Below are 26941 nucleotides of genomic sequence, written 5' to 3' on the forward strand. Positions count from 1 at the left end.
GAATTCTAAAACTGAAATTAGGATTTATTTTTTAGTGAGACAGAGAGTTTCTCCTTTGTTATGAATAGGAAGACTTGAAAATATAGAATCCAAGAAAAAATAAGGAATTAGAGGTGGTTTGACTCAAACTATTTTGGGAGAGACAACCTAATAAAAAAAAGGGTCTTAGAGGTATGCCCGAATCCCACCCTCTTTTGGGTGGGAAGACCTGAAAATTTGGAACCATCAAACAGTAAGGTATTAGAGGTGGTTTGGCTTAGAATGTTTTACGAGTTAAAACTTAATGATAATAATTTTTTTAGGTGATTTGAATTCTAAGTTTATAATGAACCATGATAATCCATTTACTTCTTGTTAGTTTTATTTAGAGCCACATTTATCAGTCTACTAAACCTTCTCAAAGACTTCCACATCCTAAACAATATTTAATTTGTTACTTATACCTACTTTGAATATTTTTTTTTTTGTATGCTTAGTTATTATGAATGGTTGGTTTATAATGTTGAGGAGTGGGGATTGTTAAGTATGCTTTAAACGTTTCTAATCTTTTAAACACGATCTAGTTAACAATTAATGAGTTAAAATCTAATTGTTTATATATGTTTTGATTGTTCACTAAATGGGTCTTTATTTTGAAATCATGTTAGTCTTAGGAATGTGCTAAATCAAAGGTCCATGACTCAGTGGAAATCTTTGATAGTATTTTGAAATTTTGACTTTGGAATAATGGGGATGATTTCTTTTTGAATAATTTTTACGAAGTTTTGTTTTATGTATGTTTTCTTACTCGAAACCTTTGAAATATAACTTAGCTATGAGCCCTATGTAAAGTAGATATTCATGGACAGTAAAGAATCAATTATGAAATGACTAGGACTTGAGTTTCATTTAAGGGCAGTGCTAATACAACTATGAAAGTAGGTTCCATTATGTTCATTTATTTAAACTCTAGCTACCTCTATCATAAATAATTCACTAAACAATAAATTCTTTCGATTGAGCTAGTTGAGGAATGTTAGTATAAGTATCTCATTAGTTTTAAGACCATACAAGATTTAATAGTACATTCAGTTTATCATTATTTTACCAATGCATGCCTATATCAAAACATTTTTCTTTCTTAATCATATGACTTCTTTGTGTAAAAGGAAAATTTTAGTGAAGTGGGAAGATTATTTAAATTCATGTTTAATTCACAAAGTATGTTACCTAGGAATTGTGTATATGAGTTGTGGGGCATTTAACATCTTTGTTCCATTTCCTTTTACTTGTGATTATTAGTTAGTTACCATATATAGTTATTCTTGCTATATATTTCTTTTTTATAGAAAGAGAAGAAACAATCATCATTCAGGTTTGTAATAATCTAATTTTAATTGGGTTAATTTTTGCTAAAGTTTGAAAAAATAAAGTTATTATATAATAATTATTGTTATTGTTATTATTATTTATGACATTTCATGCCTCTTTTGTTAAAAAAAAATAAACTAATATATATTTTATGTTTATTTTCTTGTTAGATACCTTTTAAATTTTTGAGTTTAGTTATCAATCCCATGTAAAATAAACGTTCTTCATTAGGAAAGAATCAATTATTACATGATTAAGATTTGAGTTCTGTTTTTTTTTTTTTTCAATTGAGCTAGCTAAGAGAAATGTTAATATACTTATTTCCTAAGGCTATAAAAGATTTGATAATATCTTTTAATTGATAATTTTTTTCCTAATACATGTTTAAATTGTAATATTTTCATTATATACTCATCTAACTTATTTATATAAAAGTGAAATTTTTGCAAAGTGTGAAAATTATTTCAATTTAGACATAATTCACTAAGCATGTTACCTTAGAGAATGTGAAAGAATCGATTAGAACATGATTAACACTTGAGTTCTGTTTAACGGGTGTGTCAATATAACTATAAACTAAATTATTTTATGTTCATTTATAGACACTTTTGGTTGTTTCTATCATGAATAAATGACTAAATGATATATTTTTTTTCTCATTAAGCTAACTAAGAGAAATGTTAATATGTTTTCTTAGTTGTAAAGTAAAAAAGATTTAACAATATTTTTTTATTGATATTTTTTTTCATAATCTATGTTTAAATTGTATTATTTTCATCCTATACTCATGTTGCCGAGCTTTGTAATCGTGTTGTTGTAGTAATATTTTCTTCTTTGACCTCTTCTTCTTCCGCTTCTCTTTTTCTAGATCAGAATCCATATGGAGAATAAGAGAACTGCAGGTTTCCATCTTGACCTCGCACGTATTAAAGAAGAACCTGAGCAGAGCTTCTGAGAGGTAGCTTTTTTCGGCTGGTTGGCCGACGCGAACAAGGGAGAGACTTCTAAGGTGTTCATTCTCGGCCGTTATTGTTTGAGAAAGAAAGAGAAGAAGAGTAGGTTTCGGTTTAACAACTAAATTATAACATGATTAAGATTTGAGTTCTGTTTAACAATTAAATTCTTTTATGTTCATGTATGCACACTCTTAGTTGTTTCTACCATGAATAAGTGACTAAATGATATGTATATATATATAATTTTCTAAGAGAAATGTTAATGTGTTTATTTCCTTAGTTGTAAGACTAAAAAAGATTTGACAGTATTTTTTTCATTGATATTTTTGTTTCTTAACATGTTTAAATTGTAATATTTTCATTATATACTTGTATGATTTATTTGTATAAAAGTGAAATCTATGCAAAGAGTGAAAAATATTTCAGTTTAGACATAATTCACTAAGTATGTTAACTTAAGGAGTGTGCATATGCGTGTTGGAGCATTTAACGTATTTGATTTTCTTTCATTTTGCTAGTGAATAATGAATCTTTTGTTAGTTATATTGATATGATGCAACTTCTCTTACCAAACAATCGTGTAATTTTATGATACCTTAATTTTATATAGTTTAATTTTTATTGAATTTTGAAAAAAATAAAATTATTATTATATTATTATTATTATTATTAGGTATGACCCATTTTGTATTTAGAACTCATATTCCATTTTCAAAACTTAATCTCAATTTCCTTTTTGTGCTTGCACTATTTTTCAAGCCATTTTATTTTTATTTCAATTAAATTCTCTTTCCAAATTAAAAAACCCCATTTAAGACACCCAAGCCTAGAAAGTCAAAACCCGGCTCAAAACCTAGCCTTTTCCCACCCCTAAAACGGCGCCGTTGAAGGACCTTCTTTTATGTTTTCTTCCTCGGGTTTTCAAACATAAGAGGAACGGGCTAGGGTTTAAAGGGCAAAAGAGAAGCTTGTGAAGAACGGTGGAGTTAAAGCAGAAGTTTCGGTTTACTTCGGAGAAGATTTTCAGACGAAATCAGTGAGAAAGAGAGGGAGTGAGCTCAGAGGGAAGTTTGTAAAGAAAGGGAGTGAAAACAGAAGCTTTGGTTTACTTTTGAAGGCGATTTTGGGAGATAGGAAGAGGAAAGAGAGTGAGTAGAAACCTAGCGAGAAGAAGAAGAAGGAAACAAGGAGAGAGTTGAGAGGCTGAGAGTGAAACAGGGACGAATAGAGTGAAGTAGAAGGGAGAGGAAAAAAAAAAAAAAGGAAAAAGGTACAGATAGAAAACAATTTAAGCGTGAAGGATAAACAAATAGAAAAACGAAAGAGTGAGACCGAGAAAGAGAGAATAACAGGGAAATTAGACCGAAACAAGATAAAAAGAGGCTAAGATTAAGAGGGCCACACAGCAGCAGAGGAGAACCAGATACGCTGGAAAGAAAAAGGAAAAGCTTCTGGGTTTGCCTCCGACTTCAGTTTTTATTCAGGTAATTTTGAGGTTGAATTTGTTTAATATAGTGCTTAATTGAAAGAATTTACAAGAATGAGCTTGCTTGTGTTTGATTCGTGTGATTGAGTGTCATGAATAATGATCTTGCACCTTGAAAAAACAAGTAAAACTTGTTGTTTCTTGATGAAATTTCCATTAGTATTCTCTGATCTTTTTTTTTTTTTATTTGATTTTGTCTAGTTAATGTAGGCAATGTTGTGATGGAAGCTACTATGGGTGAAACATTTTGACTTCGATTAGATGGTGTGTAATTTTGTGAGGCATGAAACTCTTTTGGATGATGTGTAATTTTGTGACCAATTTTCACAGTCCAGGGCAAGTGCCTTTGACTTCTTTTGGCCTAATTTCGTCTTGTCTTTTGAGCATCCTAACCCGCCAAGACATGAATTAGTAGAGATTTCATGGTTTTATGCTCAGTTTTGTTTGCGAGCTATATATTAATTGGTCACTATATTTTTATTTTCAAATGACTTTTTTTGTTGCAAATGAATGAATTGAGTCGTTTATGCTACAGATGGCGACTCCATTGGAGATAAACTCTACTAAAAAAACAGCCTCTGAAGCTTTACATCGACTAAAGTCGACAGAGCTGCCAGTTTGGCTTGCACCTAGCCCAGAGCTCTCCCAGGCGACTCGAATCGCCTCGCAACAACTATTTTCCTACTTGAAGCCGTTTAGCCCCAAATCGCCCTTTGATCAGCTCTTGGTTGATGGTTTTGATGCAGAGCAGATATGGCAGCAAATTGACCTCCAGTCACAACCTCTGCTTTCTAGCCTCCGCCGGGAAGTGAAGAAGTTTGAGAAGAATCCAGAGGAACTATTGAAGCTCAAGAAGGTTCTAGAAGGGAAAGAAAGTAAAGAATTTGATGAAGAAGATGATGATATGGACATGGATGCTGATGGGTTCAGTGATTCAGAGGAGGAGGAAGGGGAGGATGGTGGTGGAGGTGAGAAGGGAGACAAAGAGGAAGGACAAAGTGAAGAAAACCGAGAGGATGAGGATGAAGATGAGGAGAAGGGAAATGGAGACGGGATAGAGGATAAGTTTTTTAAGATAAATGACTTGGAGGAATATTTGGAGGATGGTGAGGCTAGGGAAATGGGGTTAACTAAGAGTAAGAAAGAGAATGGGAAAGGGCAGAGAAAGATCTTTTATGATGACGAAGAGGAAGATGAGGAAGGAGAGGATGAGGATGAAGATGAAGAGGATGGGGTGAGTATTTCTCTTTATTTTCTACAAAATATAGCTTCTTTTCTGGTGGTTTGGGTTGAAGACATTGGAGAGTGAAGTTCATTTTCAGAGAAATTTGATTCATTTTGCTATTATTGGTTTATTTACATTATTAGTTTTGTTTCTCTTACAAATCAGCATTGTTGCTCTTCTTTACCCTTGTTTATTTGAACTTTTTCTTCAACTTCCAGTTTGAGGCTTCTGACGACAAAGGTGAAAATGCAGATGAGCTGGAAAATGCAAGGTGCGGCTTTCTTTATACCTTTTTTCTAGTTGTTTAATGTTCCTTTAGTATAAACATTTGGCTGCAAGATTCTATCCATTACTTTTTGAATCAAGAAACTACTCTAAATATATACACAATAATGCTGTTTCCTTAATGTTGCTATAGAGTAATTCTTCTGCAAGCAGCATTCTTTCTACCTTCATATTTGTTTATATTCTAGTGTTTGGGCACCATGACCTGGTCCACCAGTATAGTCATCAGTCTCTCTGTTAACCCTCTCTTATCACTTTGCCACTCTTAGCATCAATGCCTTTAACATTATGCTAATGCATATCTTCCTTCTGGAATAGTGTTGCAGATGTTTATCTTATGCTATAACTCTGAAATAAATATAAAAGATAGTGTGTGTTTTCTGCCTATTGAAATTACTTTCAGAGGGTAGCTAGAATTTGAATAAGCTGTTAATGAGAATATGACTGGTATGACATGGTAGTTATGGTTTTATTTCAGCATTTTTCACATAAATCATGTCTCTTGGAGTAGTTTTTTTCTTTTTTTTTTTTTATGGCAAGCTGGGTGCGACCAGTATGTTTGAACTCTCAATCTCTATGTGAGAGATAAGGAGGTAACCAACTGGATTGTCGCTCAACGTTTGTCTGTTGGACTAGATTGATAATTCTTTGATGTGCCACGTGGACCATTAGGTCTGACCATATAGTTGGTGCTTTTTTACTTTTTCCAAAATGACAATTAATTCAATTTATGGTCTACTTTTGTGAGTATCAGATATGAAGACTTCTTTGGTGGTGGAAAGAAAGTTTCAATAAGAAAGCCCAAGTTGGTTAATGGATCAGAAGATGACTTAGAGGATGAAAAAGATGATGAAAAGGTAGTTCAAGATCAAGTACTTCCTTGTCTGCATGTTTACTAATTTTTAGTTGTATAAAAAATGTGCTCTTTATAATAATTGTAACCTCTTATTTGTAGCAACATGATTGAGATAACCCGTTCTTTTCTTTTGCAGGGAAAGAATGGTCTTTCGACGCATGAAAAAGAACTTGAGAACCTTAAATCTAAGATAGAGCAGATGGAGAAAGCTAATTTAGAGCCAAAAGATTGGACCATGCAAGGAGAGGCAAGTTTAATTTTTTTCTCTGGAGTTTCTGTCTGAAGGAAACTTCCTCATGGGATTGATATGTAGGCAAATATCTTAAATCAAATAAGGGAGAAGATGGTTGAAGGATATCATATGCTGTGGTTCTCATAACAGGTAACTGCTGCACAAAGGCCTAAGAACAGTGCATTAGAAGTGGATTTAGATTTTGAACACAATGTGAGGCCTGCTCCTGTGATCACAGAGGAGGTTACTGCATCACTTGAAGATATGATTAAGAATAGAATCCTTGAGGTGAAACTATCTTCTTCTTCCCCTCCTCTCCCCCCGGCCCCCACCTTCCCCCCAAAAGTAACTCCGTTTTTGGATATATCTTATTTCAACTACTAAGAATGTGAGGTCTGTTACAGGCCAAATTTGATGATGTTCAAAGAGCTCCAAGTTTACCTTCTAAAGCACCAAGAGAACTGAAAGAGTTGGTATGAACAATTCATTTAAAGTGGCTAGTTCTGGGGTTTAATTGTTAGATGGGCTTTTTCTAGGATCATCAACTATTTGCTTATATAGCTTTTTGATTGAAATTTCCAGGATGAGAATAAGAGCAAGAAGGGTCTTGGTGAAGTTTATGAGGTTTGTGGCTTTTTAACTTATTGCACCCACCTTTCTTTTTTCCTTGCTCGTCCTTTTATGTTCAAGTAAATAAACGTCTATTTCTGGTCATCAGGAATGGTTTTTTATGTGATGATATAACCGCTCTCTAACTTTAAAGCAACTGAGTTTTTTCACATTGATTATTGGCAGGAAGAATATGTCCAGAAGGCTAATCCAGATTTTGCTCCATCATCTTTCTCAGATGAACAAAAGAAAGAGGTAAAAGTTTCCTTACCCTATCCTTTAATGTGTTACCGTCGATTTCATTGTCTGTTACTTACTAATGCCATGTTTGATATTTGAGCTGATGATTTATGTTTTCTTCCAGGCAAGCATGTTATTCAAGAGACTCTGCTTGAAGTTGGATGCTCTTTCTCGTTTTCACTTCACTCCAAAACCTGTATGCTCTTAAATCACTATGGTAGTGTACATTTGTCAATTTTGAGAATTCTGGTATTGAATTCTGATTTCTGGATCTTGATAGATTATTGAGGACATGTCTATACAAGCAAATGTTCCTGCCCTTGCCGTGGAAGAGGTAGAGAGCTTTTTTATTTTCTTTCTTGGTCCTTTTTACAATTCAATAACTGCATGCCGCCTTTTATGGGCAGATTGCACCCTTGGCAGTCTCAGATGCAGCTATGCTTGCTCCTGAGGAAGTGTTTGCTGGCAAAGGTGATGTTAAAGAAGAAGTTGAGCTGACAAAAGCAGAGAGAAAGAGGAGGAGAGCCAACAAGAAAAGGAAATTTAAGGGTAAACTTACTACCATCTCATTCTTATCATGCACACTGTTCTGCTCTCAGTATCTTCTTGTCCAGTTACACAGCTTAATGTTTTCACGTATTCTATTTGTATCAACCACTTAACTTCGGTAATGCATGCAACAGCTGGAACAGCAAAAAGGATGGAGAAGAAGAAACAGATCAACACAATACAAAATCAGAATTTACTGCTAATGCATAATTTTGGCTAGAATCATCGATCACGTCATCACATCATACCCTTTGCAAAACTGCAGGCAAGGAAGAGGAATGATTTTTTTTTTTTTTTCTTCTTTTTGCGAATTTCAACATACACAACAATACATTTCCGACATAAAGGTTGCAAATATGGAGAGACGAGGAGGAAAGAAAGAGTTTTGAATAGGAAGAAAGATGTAGGTTGTGTTGGAGTTTAAGAAAGTCTGTGCAAAAAGAGGATTAGATTCAGGGGAGCTTTGTTTTAGTATCAGGATTGGTGTGGACATGAAAAGAATCAAGTAGGGTTTATATCCCCCAGCTTATTTTTTCATTCCTCTTAATTATTTTGTTTTATTATGGTTTTGTTTGATAAAATAAGAGGTGAACCATGAAATTGAAGAAAATTGATAGAAATTAAAATAATTTTTTATTTTCTGTCAAATAAATATAAAAACAAAAGTAAAATACGTTAAAAGGAAAATCGATCCACAAGAGAGGTTCTCAAGACTTTAATATATTAATTTTTTATTTAGAAAAAAGAAATAATAATCAAATAGAATTTTAGTATAAGGGAATAAGAGTGTATATAAAAGTAATAATTAATATTATTGGTGATCTAATAGTTAATTCTAATAATATTTTTAGTATTTTAATTCTGATTTTTGTTATAATTTAATTTTAAATTTATAAAATTATTTTAAAGATAATATTTTGCTATTCTTTAGCAGAAATAGTAAAATATTTTTTGTACTATTTAAATAAAATGAAAATACAATGTTTGGTATGCCAGGTTGAGAATTTAAAGAAAAATAGGTATTACAGGTTTTTCTATTCACTAATATAAGTTATTATTATATATATTGTAATTATTTTTATACAAGTCAACTTCAATTGTTATAGTTTTCAAATTTTATTTTCTTTAGAAAAAGAAAAAAAATTTTGTCCTATGAAAATATTAAGAACCGAGATAATTTTATAAATTTATGGATTAAATTATTATAAGAAGAAAAAAAAATTAAAACTGAATTGTAACATACTAATTCAATAATTAAAATGATAATTTATCATTTAAGAAATTAGAAAATTTACTGTAAATTTCATCTATTCCCACTCTTAACGTGCGCAATGTCAAAAATGCCAGAGTCTTTTTCCACCGTTGCAGCAGCAACAGCAAAATGGAATAGATGAATTTTATATGGATTATATGAATTTTATATACTTTAATTTTTTTAATATAAATATAATTATATCTATTTTAATATAACAGTATAATCAAATTAAATTACAACTAAGTAACCAACAAATTATACGTATATATATATTTTTTTAATAAGAATTAAACTCAGTCTCTGGTTTAGAGCATATTTAAGTCTTTACGCAGACGAGTTTAGAACAGATTTTATGACCAGCCCTACGGTTCTGCATTTTGAAGTACATATAAAAAACTATAGCAGATACCATCTGCGCAAGACAGATTGGGTTTAAAACCTCATTGCCATTAAAGTTGCAGGATAGTCATACCAACACACAATACAACATTTTAAGGAAAAAAACGATATTAGTTGAAAGGCCAGGGAGCGAGGCAAACAAATATCCTACTTTCATTGACAGCTTGCCACAGGACATTTGAGATTTGGAATTGTTTTTGCTCGCCCAATTTCTGCTCTTAATCTTGTGTCTCTTGATGCAAAACTGATGGAGACCTGTGCCAAAAAGAAATTCTCTATTTGTTCAAGTTTTCTTCAAGCCTGTCAATGGCTGCACTCACACCGCTCTTCACTTCTCCACTTTGACCTGAATGAGCAGCAATATTCCCTTCATTCGCTTTCTCCACAAGTTTCCAGTGGATCCAGCCTGTCATAAAACACAAATTTCATGTAACATGTTAAGACATTCTCAATTAAATCTTTGACACATTTCACCATAGATTAACTACCCTTTCACTCATAATATACAGAAACGTTTAATCTGGCAATTATTTCAACATGGCAAAAGATGTTTCAAGGAATATTTTGCAAAAATCAAGTCCATTTTAGATTAAGATCCCAAAAACAGCAATTAGTTGAGATTTTATTGGAGACTTCCAAATTTCAAAAAGAGTTCCAATTAGAAACTAGGATAAGTGCTAATTCACTTCTCAAAACCCTCCAAAATATAAAAATTCAATGTATAAGGTGTGAAATAATTACCAAGAGGCAAACAGACCGCTGCTCCCAGAACTGAACCCAGCATCACATTCCTTAGACGCCACTTGAGAGATCCGGGCACTAGTATATAATTTAGAGAGAAGTAAAATGTCATATTAAGAGAGATTCATCAATTTCTTCTTCCTACATCCAATAAAGTTCAGCTTCGCCCGTAGAAAAAGTCGATCCTAAGGATATTTTTTTAACAAATCAACTTTTCTGTGGAAATTATTTAGAATAGGCACCTAATTAAGGAAAGAGATGGTGAAAATCTAATAATTTCAATAGGGTCTAAATTCTATCAAAAATGATGAAATTTGTAATTTATTATTTCAGTTCCACTTGGAATTCCTTATGAAGCTAACTTTCATCTGCTTGCAATTTTTATCATCTCCGAATAATAGCAAAGAATAAGTCAGTTGTATTTAAGGCATGAATCATTACTGATTAAACCAAATGTTGCAGCAGTTGCTGAACCCGCTCCTACTACATTGAAAACATCATGTAGGCCTCGTTTTTCAGCAAGCAAGTTTTGCAAACCATAAAATGCAGCAGTAAACATCCCAAGCCGTACTCCACCAACAATTGAACCACGAGTAACTCGAATGAACCTTTTCTCCATTGCATCCCTCATTAGTTGATACTGTTCACGCTTATCTGGAGTGCTCCCAAGCTTCAACATGACCTCTGCATCCTTGCTCTGGCAAAATGTGGGGAATTCTATTTAATTTAGAAAACAGTAAATATATAAATAGTTAAAACCAATGTCAATATCAATGAGGTAGAGTACTATCAATGTCAATATCAATGAGGTAGGGTACTATTAATGTCGATATCAATGAGTTGCAGAAAGAAAAAGCATCAGCATGAATGTGAAAAATAAAATACTACTCTGAATGCACAAAAACATACCAAAAAATGCACAAGTGGGAGAAAGGAAAGCCAGAAGCAATAAATTCACAAGCTAGATGATGCAGAAGAACTAAAATTATTGACAGAGAATTGGCAAACAGAGCATGCTATACGTTACATGTAAATTATATAAATTGACAAACTTCTTGTGAACCTCGGTACAACCACACGTTTTTACGTGTCCATTGTAATCATTTTTAGGTTTAGATACTGTAGATTGAGAGATGAACAGAGAAAAGTATTCTGGTTGCACACATTACAAAATCTCCTACCTATACCATGAGAAAATCTTATGCCAAAGGAAACTAATTACGTTAAGGATCCCACAAATCTTCCTAGTAAAAAATTCCCTATTAATTACAAATATTTCCTATTATTTATAAATCTTCCTAGTCACTTATTGTTTATTAATTATGGAGATAATACTAGCGACTTAATTAAAAAATAAATATTAAAAATCTAGATAAAATATTTCAACACTTCCCTTCAAGTTGGTATAAAAATGTCTTCCATTACCTTGGAAAACTAAACTGTCCAACTGTTTCTTGTGAAGCTCTTTAGTCAGAATATTTGCCACTTGATTAATAGATGGAACCAAATCTTTTGTTATGTCATGAAGAACAGGGTGCAGTAGCAGTTGGTGATTTTTTGTCACAGTATACCTTAATCGATAGCGGTATAGAAATCTTTAATTTTTCAAGAAGTTTCTTTAACCATAAAACTTCACAAACTCCATGAGCAACAAAACTGAATTCAGTCTTGGCACTACTTTTCTGGCCACCACATTTTTGTTTTTTACTTCTTTGCATGCCCAAGTTTTCTCCCCACAAAGGTGCAGTATCCTCATGTTAACCTTCTATCTGAGACACTTCCAGCCTAGTCAGCATTCTTATAAACCTCTATCTTTAGGTGAATGTGATTCCTAAAGAATAATCCTTTTCTACGAGTTCCCTTTAGATACCTAAGGATTCTATAGATTGTTTCAAAATGTCTTTTGACTTGAAGAATGTATAAATTGACTTCGTGATACTTGTTGCAACGGTAATGTCTGGCCGATTATGTGATAGGTAGACTAACCTAGCTACTAGTCTTTAATACTGTTCCTTATTCACCAAATCCTTTGCTTTAGCAACTTGTACTGCATTTCGGATTTAATAGAACTCTTGATTGCGCTACATCCAAGTATACTGGTTTCACTAAGTGGGTCAAGAACACACTCGCCTTTATCTACGAAGATTCCTTCTCTTGGATTTAGCAAACTCCATACCAAGGAAGCGCTTCGAATTTCTAAATCTTTAATCTCAAACTCCTCAGCTAGCTTCTTCTTTAGGGTTTCAATTTCTTCAAAATCATCTTATATGAAGATTATATCATCAATATAAACAATAAGTATGACCAACTTACCTGATCTTCAATGTTTATAGAACATGGTATGGTCAGCTTGACTTTGAGAATATCCATATCCTTTTGTTACCGTATTGAATCTTTCAAATCAGGTCATTGAGGATTTTTTAAGTCCATACAAGAATTTTTTAATCTACGAAGCTTTTTTTCTCCCAAGGTTTTGTGAAATCCAAGTGAAAGATCCATAAGGTTCTTTGAAGCTGCCATTTAAAAAAACATTTTTGCCATCAAGCTGATATAAAGGCCAATTTCTTTCTGCTGCTACAGAGAGAAGAACTCAAATAGAGTTAATCTTGGCCACCAGAGCAAATGTTTTTTGATAGTTTATACTGAAAGTCTGAGTGAACCCTTTTGCTACAAGGTATGCCTTATGTCTTGCAATACTCCCATCAATCTTGCATTTCATCGTGAAGGCCCACTTACATCGAACAATTGTCTTACTTCTTGGTATCAACAATTTCCCAAGTTCCACTTGAGAGTATCTAACTCCTCCTTGACTGCTAACCTCCAATACGGGTTACTTAGTGTTTCTTGAATTACTTTGAGCACAGAGACAACAGAAATATTTGATAAAAATATTTCTTCACAATTTTTTCGGTAGGATAGGCACTTTTCAATAGGATATTTTGCAAGATCAAACTCCTTTTCTAGTGGTTATAGGGAGATTTAAATCAGTAAAATCTATGCTTTGTAACAGGGTAAGATCAAGTTTGGGTTTTACCTGTGTTTCTTGGACACCATCATTCAGGTTCTTGATTGGTCTGCAGAAGTTATAGTTGCAACAGTAGTATTTTTAAGAAATTTCCTTCTAGTATAGACCGGAACCTTAGAATTTCTCTGTAGTATTTGTCCCATCGGATCTGATTTCAAAATATTTGGCGTCTATTTAAGACTTTCTTCATTTTTACTACTTTGCGTAGTAATATCCTGCTTCTTAAAAGACAAAATTACTTTAGGTAATGGTTCATAAATTTGTCAGAAATCACTTTTACTTACAATATTCTCTCCCTGAAGGTCATTTGTGCTAAAATAAGATGTTTTTTCCATGAATATCACATCCATACTTCTGTGAGTTTTTTTTTTCTTCTGTAACAGGATCAGAACACTTTGTATCTCTTTTAGTTAGGAGATTAACCAACAAAAACACGTTATTTTAAATTCAAAGTCGAGATTTGATTGAAAAATATATATGAATGAAACAAGTAATACATCCAAAAACCTTCAAAGGAATATCTGAATATATTCAAAAAATTGGAAAATTCTCCTTTAATATGTCTAGAGGAGTGGTAAAGTTCACAACTTGAGTGGGCATTCGTTTTATCAAATAGGATGTCATTAAAATTGCATCTCCACATAAATATTTTAGAATATTCATTGTAAACAAACTAGCCTAATGATTTTAAAAAATTGTCTATTTTTTCTTTCGACAATCCCATTTGTTAAGGAGAGTTACAGCATGCGAATTGATAAACGATGCCCATGGTTTTTTTCTAAAAATCCCCTAAACGTTCATTATGGTTCCGCTATTTGATCTAAGGATACACATATTTGTTTTAAACTGTATTTTAATCATATCATAAAAATGTTTGCAAAGTGTTTCAATTTCATATTTTTTGCTTCTGAGAAAAACCCAACATGTCTAGTATGATCATCAATAAACATTAGAAAAACCTTCTTTCTAAATAAAGTTGTAAGTTTAGAAGGTCTCAAGCATATCTATGAATTAGATAAAATGGGTTTCAGGGACAATAAGATTTTGGCACAGATGTACCCAGTGACCTTTTGATAAATGAGAAATTTCATATTGGTATATATATCTAATGAATTCAAGGGTTTTGGCATAATAAAATAAAAGGGAGAAGGGCATCTTAATGCGATGAGATCCCAATCTCAAAGCAAAACAAAAATAAGAGGGGATATGGCAAAGTCAGTAGACGCTCCGAACTTATTAGATTGACCGTTGTATGGAAACCTACGATGTCATAACTTTCAAATTCAGAAAAATCCTAGAATGAAAAATGGGCAATCCTGAGTCAAATCCTATTTTACAAGGACAAACAAAACAAGAATTAAAAGTGATGAAAAATTCAAACATGTAAACATGGAAATAAATGTCTCACATAAAGAAAACAAGGATGTCCTAGTCTAAGATGACATTGCATTATTTATTCTAAACTAGAATTGAACTCATACTGCTTAAGGCTTGAGTCTTTCTATTCTTGAAGGAAATCTCATCAAAATAATATAATCCGCCTATTTCTCTAGCTGTGACAATCATCATTCCCAAATACTGGTCCTAAAAGCACAAGGAGGGTCATAAAAAATAACACTATTAGAATCTTTAAAGAGTTTACTAACAGACAAGAGGTTACAAGTTTTGGAATGTGGAGAATAGATTTAAGATCTATATCCCTAGATGCATATCTTTGACAAGCTTTCCCTCGAATTTTCACTTCCCTAGGTCGCTAACAATATTGTTAAAACAAAATTGAGATGAAAGACTTGATATGCAATTTAAGCTCTTCAACTAAATCCAAACTTACAACCGAAGCTGATGCTTCCTTGCTGCCTCCATATAACATGCCTGCAAACACTCCTATGACAGTTGCTGTTCCCCAATTGACAGTTCCAGCCAATTTACGAGCATCCTGATTCAAAGCAGGTGATTTGAGCTTCTAAAATATGTATAACAAATTTCAGATAATCATTCCATGCTTGAACATTTAGGAAATTTACAAAACAGATTACAAAAAGACTAGCATACATAGAAATGCAGCACATAGAAACATCAACCGTAACCTTTGCGGATTGGCTTGGCCAGCTTAACTAGGAGCTGAATTCGATTGAGAACTACATAAACAATTGGATTTGAAGTTCACTGAATGAAGCAATCAGGCCTCTTGATGTATTTCAAAAGTATCCTACTTTTCCTTGTTATAAGATAAGAGAGCGAAGAAGCCCCAAAAGTGTCCTGTCTATTAATATTAAAATGAACAATAGCAAATAACTCCAGCACAAATCCAGTTGTTTAATTTTGTTGCAAAAAATGCAATGTAACAGTAACAAGAATCACAAGATCCCCAAGAACATCGACTTGGTAGTTCTAGGCCATATCTACTATATCCATCAAAATCCATAAACAAATTAGAAACAAAAGTTCAAGTATTACAAACAAAATAAGACCATTTAAGAATTTCAGAGAAGTAATCCTAAATTCCAAACGAAGAGTCTTCATTTGATGATCGAAATTGAAGGATAATCTCATATTCAATAATAAAATTAGACTGAGAGAAAGAAACCGTACGTTAGAAACCGTTCCTTCAGTTATTTCCCGGGCTTCCATTGTGACAAGGCGAAAGTAATAAGAATCTCAAATTTTCTCCATAACAAAAGAACGGGATAGTTCTGGGACTGATCCTGATCGTCCGCTTCCGTTTACGCACCAAAGGGCTTCCCTCAGCAAGGAAGCAAAGTTTGAGAAGATAGTAAAGTACGAATGAGTCTCTTGTGATCCGTAATTCACACCTGTTTCATCAAAAGAAATCTTTTATTAAGACTACACTAAACGTAACTTAGAGTAATCAAACAGAGAGGAGACTGTGTGAAAACACAAAAATAATGAATAATGGTTTGTTCGAAAGACAGAGAAAACAAATTAATTTCTAAAACAGAACTTTCATTTTCGACAGACGAACACACAAAATCAGAAATTTATCACAAACAATAAACAGTTTAGAATTCAATTTAAAATTGTCACACACTCACCACTATATTTTCACCTCTTTATTCGATTGATTCTTCACGCGCTGATCATCTCTTTCTCCTCTCGCGTTGTTGGACGTGCTTCCTATTTTCACTTCTTCGGCAGCTCCGTGTCCGCCCTTTCTTTTGTCGTCCCGTGGAGGCGGAAAACAAATAAACAGCATGCAAAACGACGACGTTTTCGGACAAAATGGGCGGATTTGGGTTTGGGCTATTTTCAGATTTGCCCCGGGTTTGTTCCATAGTTTAAATTTTACCTTTTTTTAAGTTTAATTTTATTTATTCCACAATTCAGTAAGCTTCAACATCAAACACTAGAATTTTTATCCTTCTTGCAAATCCAGAAAAGCAAAAAGAAAGTTGACAGAACCGCAAAAGCTAGAGAAATATGGTCTCCATTGACAAAAACAAAACACCCACAAATTAAGATTCCCTCCCAACATGTGAAAAAAAAGCTCCCTAAATAATAAATCGTCGTCTTCTCCACTATCCAAGCAAAGCATATCACTCCCTTTCTTTTCCTCTCTACCCTAAGCCATGACTCTTTCACTCCTCTCTTTCATCATCTTCTTCTTCATACTTTCACCCCCAGATCACTCCCTTACTTCTGCATCTTCCCACATCAACCCATGCCGATCCTACTGCGGAAACATAACCATCGACTACCCATTTTCGCTCCACTACGGCTGCGGCCACCCAGGATTTCGAGATCTCCTCTTTTGCATAAACGACATACTCATGTTCCATATCGACTCCGGCTCGTACCGAGTCCTGGAAATAGACTACGCTTATCACTCACTCACATTACACGACCCCCACATGTCAACCTGCGACACCATCGTCCTCGGCCGCAGAGGTAACGGCTTCGCCATCGAGCAATGGCGAGCTCCCTATTTCAATCCAACGGCTGATAATGTGTTCATGTTAATAGGCTGCTCCAGCCAATCTCCGCTCTTCCAAGGTTTCCCCGGGAAGCATTTGCCGTGCCGGAACGTTTCGGGGATGGGTTGCGAGGAGTACTACGGGTGTCCGGCGTGGGACTTGGTGGGTCATAAAAGGGTCGGGTCGTTTTTTGGGTCAGGGCCACCGGAGTGCTGTTCGGTGGATTTTGAGTCGATTAAGTCTGTAAATCTGAGCAAGCTTGGGTGTGAAGGGTATAGCAGCGCATACAATCTTGCGCCATTGAAGGTTGAGGGAGCGAGTGGTTGGTCGTATGGGATCCGGGTCAAGTACTCGGTTGAGGGGAAGGATGAATTTTGTGGAGCGTGTGAGGCGACGGGTGGCACGTGCGGGTTTGGAGACGATGGGGTTCGTCAGCTTTGCATGTGTGGGGCCGTTAATTCCACGTCAAATTGTGATTCAGGTGACCATCACGCTTGATTTTTCGATTTTTTAGTTATTATTATTACCTATTTTACAAGGACATGTAAAATTGATATATCTTTAAAATATAATTTCTATTTTGTAAAATTTATTTTTTTAATTGTTTTGGAAAAGAATTTAAATGAATTAGGATTTTACTAATTCATTTATATTCTTGAACACTTAGTAATTATATATTTTTTTCCAGAGTATAGAAAATAAATATTGTAAAATTATTTTAAATTTTAATTATATATATTTGTAACAGTTCGACCCGACCCCAATATAAATGATTTACACATTATTTTTAAATTATTAATATACATCGTTTGTAACAGAATAATTATTATCATTTATTTTAAGATTATAGTTAATATTGATGTCTCATATATTAATTATTTTTTTTTATAAAAGATGTATATATTATATAATTTTGCTGCCTATATAATATTTATTAATTTCTATGCTTAAAAATATATCCCTTCTTAAAGATTAGATTATGTAAGGATAAAGCAATTTAAATAAATCTAAAATTTGTTGGAACCTGCAGTTAGTTCATCATCGGGTACAGCACGATCAGTGGTGAACATGTTCACAGGTATGTATGTATCTTGCTTTTATTTTTGTTTTTGTTACATATAAATATATATATATATATTGTAACGGTTCCAAAAATTTAAATGAAAATGTATGTATAAAAAATTTTAAATGTGGAAGCGTAATAAAAATTTTGATTAACATCCCTTATACAATAAGAAAAAACGCATCCAACATATGAAAGAATAAGCTGATTAAAAGAAATACTCGAAATAAAAACTATAAATAGAACTATAAAGTATCTAAACGTCTAACTCGCCCTCTTCCTGTGGAACGGGCTCGGGAACCACGTCTTCCTGATCTGAAATGGTTAAATAAGGAATGAGTTACACTAGTTTAGTAAAAACATCACACTATCTCACTGCCACAGAAGTAAATGTTGGTAGAAGACAAAAAGACCAATGAAGTATAATTATTAACAAACTCATTTATCAATAATAAAAACTTTTACCGTCCACTTACCTCGGTGAGATTCATGAAAATATCATATGGAAACAATAACATTATAACCATCATAAAATCATATACGTTTTGTAACATAACACATGTTATGCTTTGCACTTCAATAATCAGACAACAAATTTCCTCTTTTACCAGCCTACTAGTATCCGTGGGGATCCATAGGGGGTCCCCGCTACACGTGAACCATTAACATTAATAATCTGATTGCAGGGCTGTCTTCATACCCTGTCCGGTATGGGCGCCAAAACCATGAACCTCAATACTCCGTCCGGTATGAGGGTGAAACGGGCCGTCCCCATACCCCGTCCGGTATGGCCGCCAAAACACATAAGGTCTCCATACCCCGTCCGATATGAGAGACCACGTTCCCGTTAGGGTTTCCTACGGACCCGGTCCGTCTACCATCTCCCAGGATATCTAGTCAGGCTGTCCACATTATCCATTTATCAATTCACATAATTTTTTTCCTATTTTTCTTGGTCTCAATTTTCCGATCATACACAAACACGTAAACCAATAATGAAATCCAAACAAAACAACATAACATCGGGTTCACCACAATTCAAACCATAATAAAAGAAATCATGATTCATGCATACGAAACCATAAAATAAATACATCAAATACCATACTGCATTTAATACTGAAAAATAGATCAAACAACAACTGACCAACAATATATCAGATTTCGATTTTCTTTTCAAAAACACTCCTAGAATCCAAAATTTCACCCCATTTTTCCAAAATTAATTTCAATTAAATCTCAAAAATAATTTTACCATATTTTATTATTATTATTATTATTATTATTAAATTAAATTAAAATCTTATAAATTAAATATTAAAAAATTAAATTAAAATTCTAATATATATATATAAATAATAAGAAAAAATAAAAATAATAAATTGGGTGTTACATGTATATATATATATATATATATGTTTCATAAAATTGAATGTAAAAAGATGATGATGATAATAATAATAATAATCTCTTCAAGATACCCAAAACACATTACTATATTTTAAAACAAAAGTTGGTTTTATCTATTAATTATAATACAATTTTATATTTCAGTAATTTTTGAGATATGCAAATTACAAAATAAAACTTATATTTTGTATTTTTCCTTGACGGACAAATTTAAAAATATAAATTCTTAAAATATATTTTTAATTAATATAGTATGTATATGTTTGAAATTGAAATTTGCAGGTATTTTTGCGAGTATTTCAATATGGATGACAGCAACCAATAGCTTCCGCTTCAGATAACTTTTAAATTATATCTTTTATTCGAAAAAATTAGTCGTATAAGTATTAATTTATTTCACATTGTAAATTTAGTACGAGTTAATATTTATATGTGTAATTTTATAAACTTTTATTTTTGTTTATAGAATTGCATTTATCATTTATTTAAAATTTAAATGGTTAATTAAGGTGATTTTCTTTCTTTTGAAATTTTATTATTAAACTGCATTTGAGTTTCTAAATTATGACTTGTATTACAATTTAACATTTTATTTTTATGTATTCTAAAATAATTTGAATTGTCCCCAAATTAATCCAAACGTAAGAAAGAGAAAATTGTGTGTCTACACGTGTGTGTGTGTGTGTGTGTGTGTGTGTGTGTATACATATGGTTTTAATTGATTTCTTAAACATATTTTGATGCATGAAATGATTCTCATTTTTTTTAACTATTAATTATTTTCAAAATTAACCGTATTTACCATTTCAAGCGGAATAATTTTATCTACATAATTTAGTATAAATCTATTTACAGAAATAAATAAATAAAATATTAAATTTCCCAAATTTATAAAGTTATTTTTTAAAAAAGAAAACTTCAGTATTTTTGTTATTTAGTTAAATACACAAACATAATTTTAAATTATTATATTAATACATCTTGAAATTATTGTATAAGTTAAGAATGTTAGATCATTTTATTATGTGAGCATATATCATATTTTGTAGTAAATTGGTGTATTTTCATTAAATACACATTAAATAAATAAGATTTTGGAGAAATTGGTGAAGAGCATAAATGTGTTCGGAGAACTGAAAAAAGAGAGCTTAAGTTTTGTGAAATGAAAAAAAAAAATGAGGATTAATTTATAATAAGGAATCACAATGGTATTTATACACCAAACATAACTTAATACTATTTATAAAATTAACCCTAAATTAGGAGTATTTATTTTTTAACCCGTTATTTACAAGTAATTACAAAGATCATATCTATTCCAATACCCCCCCCCCCCTTTATACACCAAACATAAATTAATACTATTTATAAAATTAACCCTAAATTAAGAGTATTTATATTTTAACACGTTATTTACAAGTAATTACAAATATCATATCTATTCTACCCCCCGGCTCAATTGGAGCTTACAAGTTTTGAAAATCCAACTTGCCTAGAACAGTTTGAAATTGAGAAGTAACAAGGTGTTTGGTAAAACAATATGCCAACTAATGAGATGAGAAAATGAACGATAACCAAAGAAGACAATCATAAATATTTTGCCAAACCACATGACAATTAATTTCAATATATTTTGTACATTCATGAAAGACAAAAATCTCAACTATCTTGATAATGATAAGTTATCACAATACAACAAGGCTGTGTACACTCATAAGTGCACGGTACTCAAACTTCAAAAATGATCGAGATATAGTCTATTACTTCTTAGTTTTCTAATAGACAAGCGTATCATCAAGAAAAATACAAAAGCCTGTAAGACTTCCTTGAGTGGCATAAAAAGCCTAGTCGGATGTCCGGTATGAGGGTGAAACAGGTCATCCCCATACCTCATCTGGTATGAGTACCAAAATACTAATCCTCGATACCCCGTCCGGTATAAGGCAACGTTCACGGTAAGGTTCCTTATGTACTCGGTCCGTTCACCATCTCCCAGGATATCCAGTAAGGCTACCATTCATTCATCCATTCACTTAATCAAGCAATTTTTCATTTACATTTAATTTTTAATTTCACAATTTAACTGTAAATCATGCAAAACAAACAATACATGCATCAAGAAAACACAACCGAATCATCTTACCAATTTCAGTGTATTATCATGCATTCGAAACTGTAAAATTAAACAATTAGTTAAAACATGACAACCAGTAATAAATAATCGGTTACTGCTCCATTAGTAACCTGTAATTAATTACTAATATTTTTTAAATTACGAAAAATACTGTATTATTTATAATTAAACTTCAATTCTATAATAGAGAATAAGGTGAGGAATTTTTACTCGCATCGATGTATGAAACACTAAGCTTTCAGTTGCGCCTGTTGGCAGTCTCCGGATTTCCTGAATTTTTCTTTGAAGGTTAAAACATGCTTCAAGTACCTAAAAATACCCTAAACAATCCAAAACCAGTGTTAAAAACTTTTTTCGTCCAATTTTAGAATTCCGGCACGGCACTGCCGCTTGCAGTGACGGTTTGTCTCGGACTGGCCGTTTTCGGCCAGTTTTGACCGATTTCGGTCGGTTTTATACTCATCCATACGAGAAAACAAGTTAAAGGCCTCGGTTGGCCGAAAAAAGTCAAAAAACAATAACTCATTGGCGGCAAGATTTTCCAGTGCGGAAGCTCTGCCGGTTAACCTTCTCGGTTGGGCATTTTTATTCGGTCAACCTGTAGAAAACAGAATGGTAATTATAACAGTGAAAAAATCGCACGAAATGGGAAGCGAGAAGGGGCTCATCGGAGGTAGTTTTTAGTTTTTTCTACGGCGACTGCAACGAACTTTACCCGCAGTTTTCGGCTCATTCGTCGGTCCTTTTGATCCGATTTTACCATGAGAGTGTTTAAAATCAAACTTCAAGCGAATAGAATTTTTTTACCTTTTTTAGCAGTCGTAGGTTGCTCCGACGCGGCAGTCAGCTTTCTTCTCCAGCGACTGGTTCTTTTTCTCTGGTGAGGGACTAGCGATTAGGGTTAAGGTCGGTGTGAAGTAAGGTATTTATATTTGTCTCCCTTTAATCTGGGTCGTATATCGTGTTTGATCTCGACTGTCTGATCGCGTTTAAAGAGAAAATGAATCTAAACCGTTTATCGCGATTTGATGTAGACTGTACGATTGCGTTTAAAGAGAGAATGAATCTGGGTCACTCATCGCGTTTAATCACAACCGTCCGATCGCGCCTGAGGAGGGAACCGATCTGAACTATCTATGCGTGCGGGAATAAATCTGGATCATCCGATTGTTGATACGTGGATTGCCAGCATGGCCTCCCGTGCGGCACTGAGTCAACGTGTCTTCCCACGCGGCGTGATCCGATTCGTCGGGACTGCTGACTAGGCGTTTTACGTGGTACATTTTTTTTAAATTGCGTTTTGATCCTTAGTTTCTAATTTTTCTTTCAATGGTAGTAAACGTTATTTGACCAGCAAATTTGAGATGAATTTTAAAACTACCGAATTGGTGGTATGTGACCGGTAAATTATTTTTTTCCCCTTATACTCCAATATAATATATTTAATTCTAATTTTATCATCACAAATTATTAATTATTTTATTAAATATAAAATTCAATTTAATTATATGTAATAATTATTTATTTAAATACAAATGTAATTATATTGGTAAACAATTTTTTTCATTACGTATTTTTTATATACTATTTACTATTACATATAATAGGTAGGGGTAAATTAGTAATTTGATTAAAAAATACAAGCATATCATCCAAATAAAAATATGTCATTAGCATACAATCATACAAATATAAAAATATTTAATCCGCGCGAGGTTAAGATGGAAACCTGCAGTTCTCTTGTTCTCCAGATGGATTCTGATCTAAAAAAAAGAAGCAGAAGGAGAAGCGGAAGAAAAAGAGGTCGAAGAAGAAAACATTACTGCAACAACATGATTACAAAGCCCGCCAGCGACTGTGCGTGGAGGGGCCAATCCGTAAAAATTTTATTTTCACGAGGAGGAAGCAGAAAAAAACTGCTTTAAAAAATATATGTATACATATATAATAAAAAAATTTGATTTTATGGGGAGGTAGAAGCAGGAGAAAACTGTTTCAGAAAAAAAAGATATATACATATATAATAATTGATGTATATATATATATATATATATATATATATGAAAAAGAAAAAGAACTACTTTTTTTAAAAAAATAATAATAATAAGCTAAATTTTATTCTTGGAGACAAAATTGATTGAAGGTGAGGGTATTGTCAGGATATTAAGAGTAAAAAAAGAGAGAGATAATAAAAAGAATAAATTAGTTTTTTACAATTAACAATTAGGGTTAGGATTAGGGTTAGGGTTAGAGTTAATATTTTAAATTTACTTCACAGCACTACCGCTGCATTAATTTTGACAATGATAATAACTGTTTTAATTGCTTATATACTGTAAGGGCTCCGGAAATTAAAAGGAAACGCATATATAAAATTATAAGTGAGGAAGCGAAATAAAATATTATGATTAACATCCTTTACACAATAACCAAAACGTATTAAATGTATGAAAGAATAAGTTAACTAAAGTGAATATTAGAAATGAATACTATAAGAAAAACTATAAAATCTTTAGGCATCTACTCGCCGTCTTCCTGCGGAACGACCTTGGGAACCAAGTCATCCTGATCTGAAATGGTTAAGTAAGGAATGAGGTACACTAGCCCATTAAAGAATGTCACACTATCTCACTGTCACAGAAGTAAAGATTAGTAGAAAACAAAAACGACAAATGGAGCATAATTTATAACAAATTCATTTATTAATGATAAAAACCTTTACTATCCACTTACCTCGGTGAGATTCGTGAAAATAACATATGGAAACAATAACATTATAACTATCATAAAATCATATACACTTTGTAACATAACACATGTTATATTTTTGCACTTCAATAATCAGACAACAAATTTCCTCTTTTACCAGCCTACTAGTATCTATGGGGATCCATAGGGAGTCCCCGCTACACGTGAACCATTAACATTAATAACCTGATTCCAGGTCCGTCCCCATACCCCGTCCAGTATGGGTGTCAAAACCACAAACCTCAATACCTTGTCCGGTATGAGGGTGAAACGGGCCGTTCCTATACCCCGTCCGGTATGGGCGCCAAAATACATAAGGTCTCCATACCCCGTCCGATATGAGAGACCACGTTCCGATAGGGTTCTCTACGGATCCGGTCCGTCCACCATCTCCTAGGATATCTAGTCAGCCTGTTCACGTTATCCATTTATCAATTTACATACATTTTCTATTTTTTTCTCAGTTTTCTGTTTCTCACATAATCATGAATATTTAAACCAGTAACGAGCATCCAACAAGGCAGGCATATCATCGGATTCACAAAATCAAGCCATAATGAAGTAAACAGTGATTCATGCATTCAAAACCATAAAATAAATAGATCAGATACCATAATGCATTTAAAACTGTAAAATAACTAAAACAGCAACTGACCGAAAATATATCAGACTCGGGCTCTATTAGCAACCTTAATTAATTATACATATCTATTAATTCACGAAATGCGGTTTTATTATTTATTGAGCTTTAATACTGTGATAGGAAATAGGGTGAGAAATCCTTACTTATTTCGGGGTCTGAAATCGGCTCTACAATGTGCCTACGGGCTGTCCCTAAATTCCCTGAATTTTCTCTAGGAAACTGAAACGCACTACCGGTACCTGCATGTGTCCTAAAAAATTCTGAATCATACCTAGAGCCCCTTTTTGGCCAATATCAGAATTTCGGGACGGCAGCTCTGCCGTGCTCCGGCGACGGCACCACCGCCCGCGGCGACGATCCGCCTCGGGTTGGCCGTTTTCGACTAAACTTGTATTGGTTCCTGCGATAAAACAACCCTAGGGCCATCGGTGGGCCAAAAAATCACAAAAAACTAAGACTTACTGGCGACGGAGCTATCAGGAGTGGCGGCTTCTCCGGCGCGAGTCGCGGTTTGATGTTTTGCTCCAGTCAACCTGTAGAGAAAAGGACGGTGATCACAGTGGTGTAAAAATTGCATCGAACGGGAGCCGAAAAGGGTCTCATCGGAGGCAAAAATTGAGAGAAGTCGTGGCGGCGCCGCTAGATTTCGACCGTATTTTTCGACCGATTGGCCAGTGGTTTGGCTTTGATTTGGTCATAAGCGGATTCAGTATCGAAAAACGAGTCAATGGGAGAAAATTTACCTCGTTTGGCGGTCGGACAGTTCAGATCAAAAGCGATTGATGGCCTAGATAAAAAACAGACGGATATAAATAACCCCATCCACACCAAACCCTAACTCTAGCCGCCAGACCCCCTCGCCGGAGAAGAAGACCCGGCTGCCGGAAGGACACCGCCACCACCCGTTGTCGCACAGGAGCTTTTTCCAACTACCAAAAAGGTAAGAATTTCTCCTTTTGCTCAAAATTCAATTTTAAGCTCACCCATGGTCAAATCGGAGCAAAAATGTAGCGCCTGGGGAAATTTAAGAAGAAGAGAAAAAAAAAATGCACATGCCACGTCAGCAGCCACGTCAGCAGACCCAGTCAGCAGTCCTGGCCAACCAGGACCTGCCACGTGGTAAAACCATGTCGACCGGAGACGGGCCACGTTGGCGATCCGCGTGCGCGCGATCGGACGGTCCAGATCAATCGCGCGCACGGACGACCCAGATTTAATCGCACGGACGGCCCAGATTTAATCAAAAACGGACGGCCCAGATTAAATCAAAATGGACGGCTGAGATCAAAAGGAAAAAGGGTATAAATAAGACCCCCACACCAGACCCCAAACCCTAGTCGCCTGCCCTCGCCGGAGAAGACGAACCAGAAGCCGGCCACCGCCACCCGCCGCCGCACCGGAGGGATTTCCGACCGCCGATCGAGGTAAATTTCATACCCCGACTCGTTTTTCTACGCTGATTTCCCCAGTGGCCAAATCGGAGCCAAAATCCTGGCCAAACAGCCGAAAAATACGGCCGAAAGCCAGCGGAGCTGCCGCGCCCCTCCTCGGTTTTTGCCTCTGATGAGGCCCTTCTCGGCCTCCGTTTAATGCAATTTTTATACCACCGTGATCACCATTCTTTTCTCTACAGGTTATCGGAGCCGAATCATCAAAACACGAACTTCACCGGAGAGCCGCCGCACCCGAGAGCACCGTTGCCGATAAGCTTCGGTTTTCTGTAAATTTTCGGTCCCCCGAGGGCCGTAGGGTTGTTTTATCGCAGGAACCAATGCGAGTGTGGCCGAATTCAACTGGAAACGG

The 26941-nt window shown here is 34.2% G+C and overlaps 3 protein-coding genes across 4 annotated transcripts; 2 read left to right on the top strand and 1 right to left on the bottom strand.

Annotated features, from left to right (window-relative positions):
- Positions 1–3189: 3189 nt before the first annotated feature.
- LOC110812589 (U3 small nucleolar ribonucleoprotein) lies at positions 3190–8335 on the top strand. The gene is made up of 13 exons (XM_022039407.2): positions 3190–3790; positions 4328–5026; positions 5236–5288; positions 6057–6159; positions 6295–6405; positions 6541–6678; positions 6795–6863; positions 6973–7014; positions 7186–7254; positions 7364–7435; positions 7520–7573; positions 7647–7788; positions 7923–8335. Exons 2-13 carry the CDS (start codon positions 4328–4330, stop codon positions 8006–8008), a joined length of 1638 nt encoding a protein of 545 aa, XP_021895099.1. The 5' UTR covers positions 3190–3790; the 3' UTR covers positions 8009–8335.
- Positions 8336–9287: 952 nt separating this feature from the next.
- Positions 9288–16473, bottom strand: LOC110812611 (uncharacterized). Of its 2 annotated transcripts, none has more exons than XM_088211097.1 (6): positions 16276–16473; positions 15801–16021; positions 15040–15144; positions 10625–10880; positions 10184–10261; positions 9288–9848 (listed from the first exon to the last, which is right to left on the bottom strand). In XM_088211097.1, exons 2-6 carry the CDS (start codon positions 15837–15839, stop codon positions 9718–9720), a joined length of 609 nt encoding a protein of 202 aa, XP_088067223.1. In that variant the 5' UTR covers positions 15840–16021; positions 16276–16473; the 3' UTR covers positions 9288–9717. The 2 variants fall into 2 exon arrangements, with proteins under 2 accessions (XP_088067223.1, XP_088067222.1); XM_088211096.1 differs by having other exon boundaries at positions 16262–16473.
- An 87-nt stretch (positions 16474–16560) lies between these two features.
- LOC110812610 (uncharacterized) lies at positions 16561–20126 on the top strand. The gene is made up of 3 exons (XM_022039431.2): positions 16561–17621; positions 18171–18218; positions 19896–20126. The coding sequence occupies exons 1-3, from the start codon at positions 16796–16798 to the stop codon at positions 19952–19954; spliced, it is 933 nt and encodes a 310-aa protein (XP_021895123.1). The 5' UTR covers positions 16561–16795; the 3' UTR covers positions 19955–20126.
- The last annotated feature ends 6815 nt before the right edge of the window (positions 20127–26941 follow it).

Source organism: Carica papaya, chromosome 9 (assembly GCF_054855325.1).
Source record: "Carica papaya isolate Zhongbai chromosome 9, ASM5485532v1, whole genome shotgun sequence".
NCBI lineage: Eukaryota > Viridiplantae > Streptophyta > Magnoliopsida > Brassicales > Caricaceae > Carica > Carica papaya.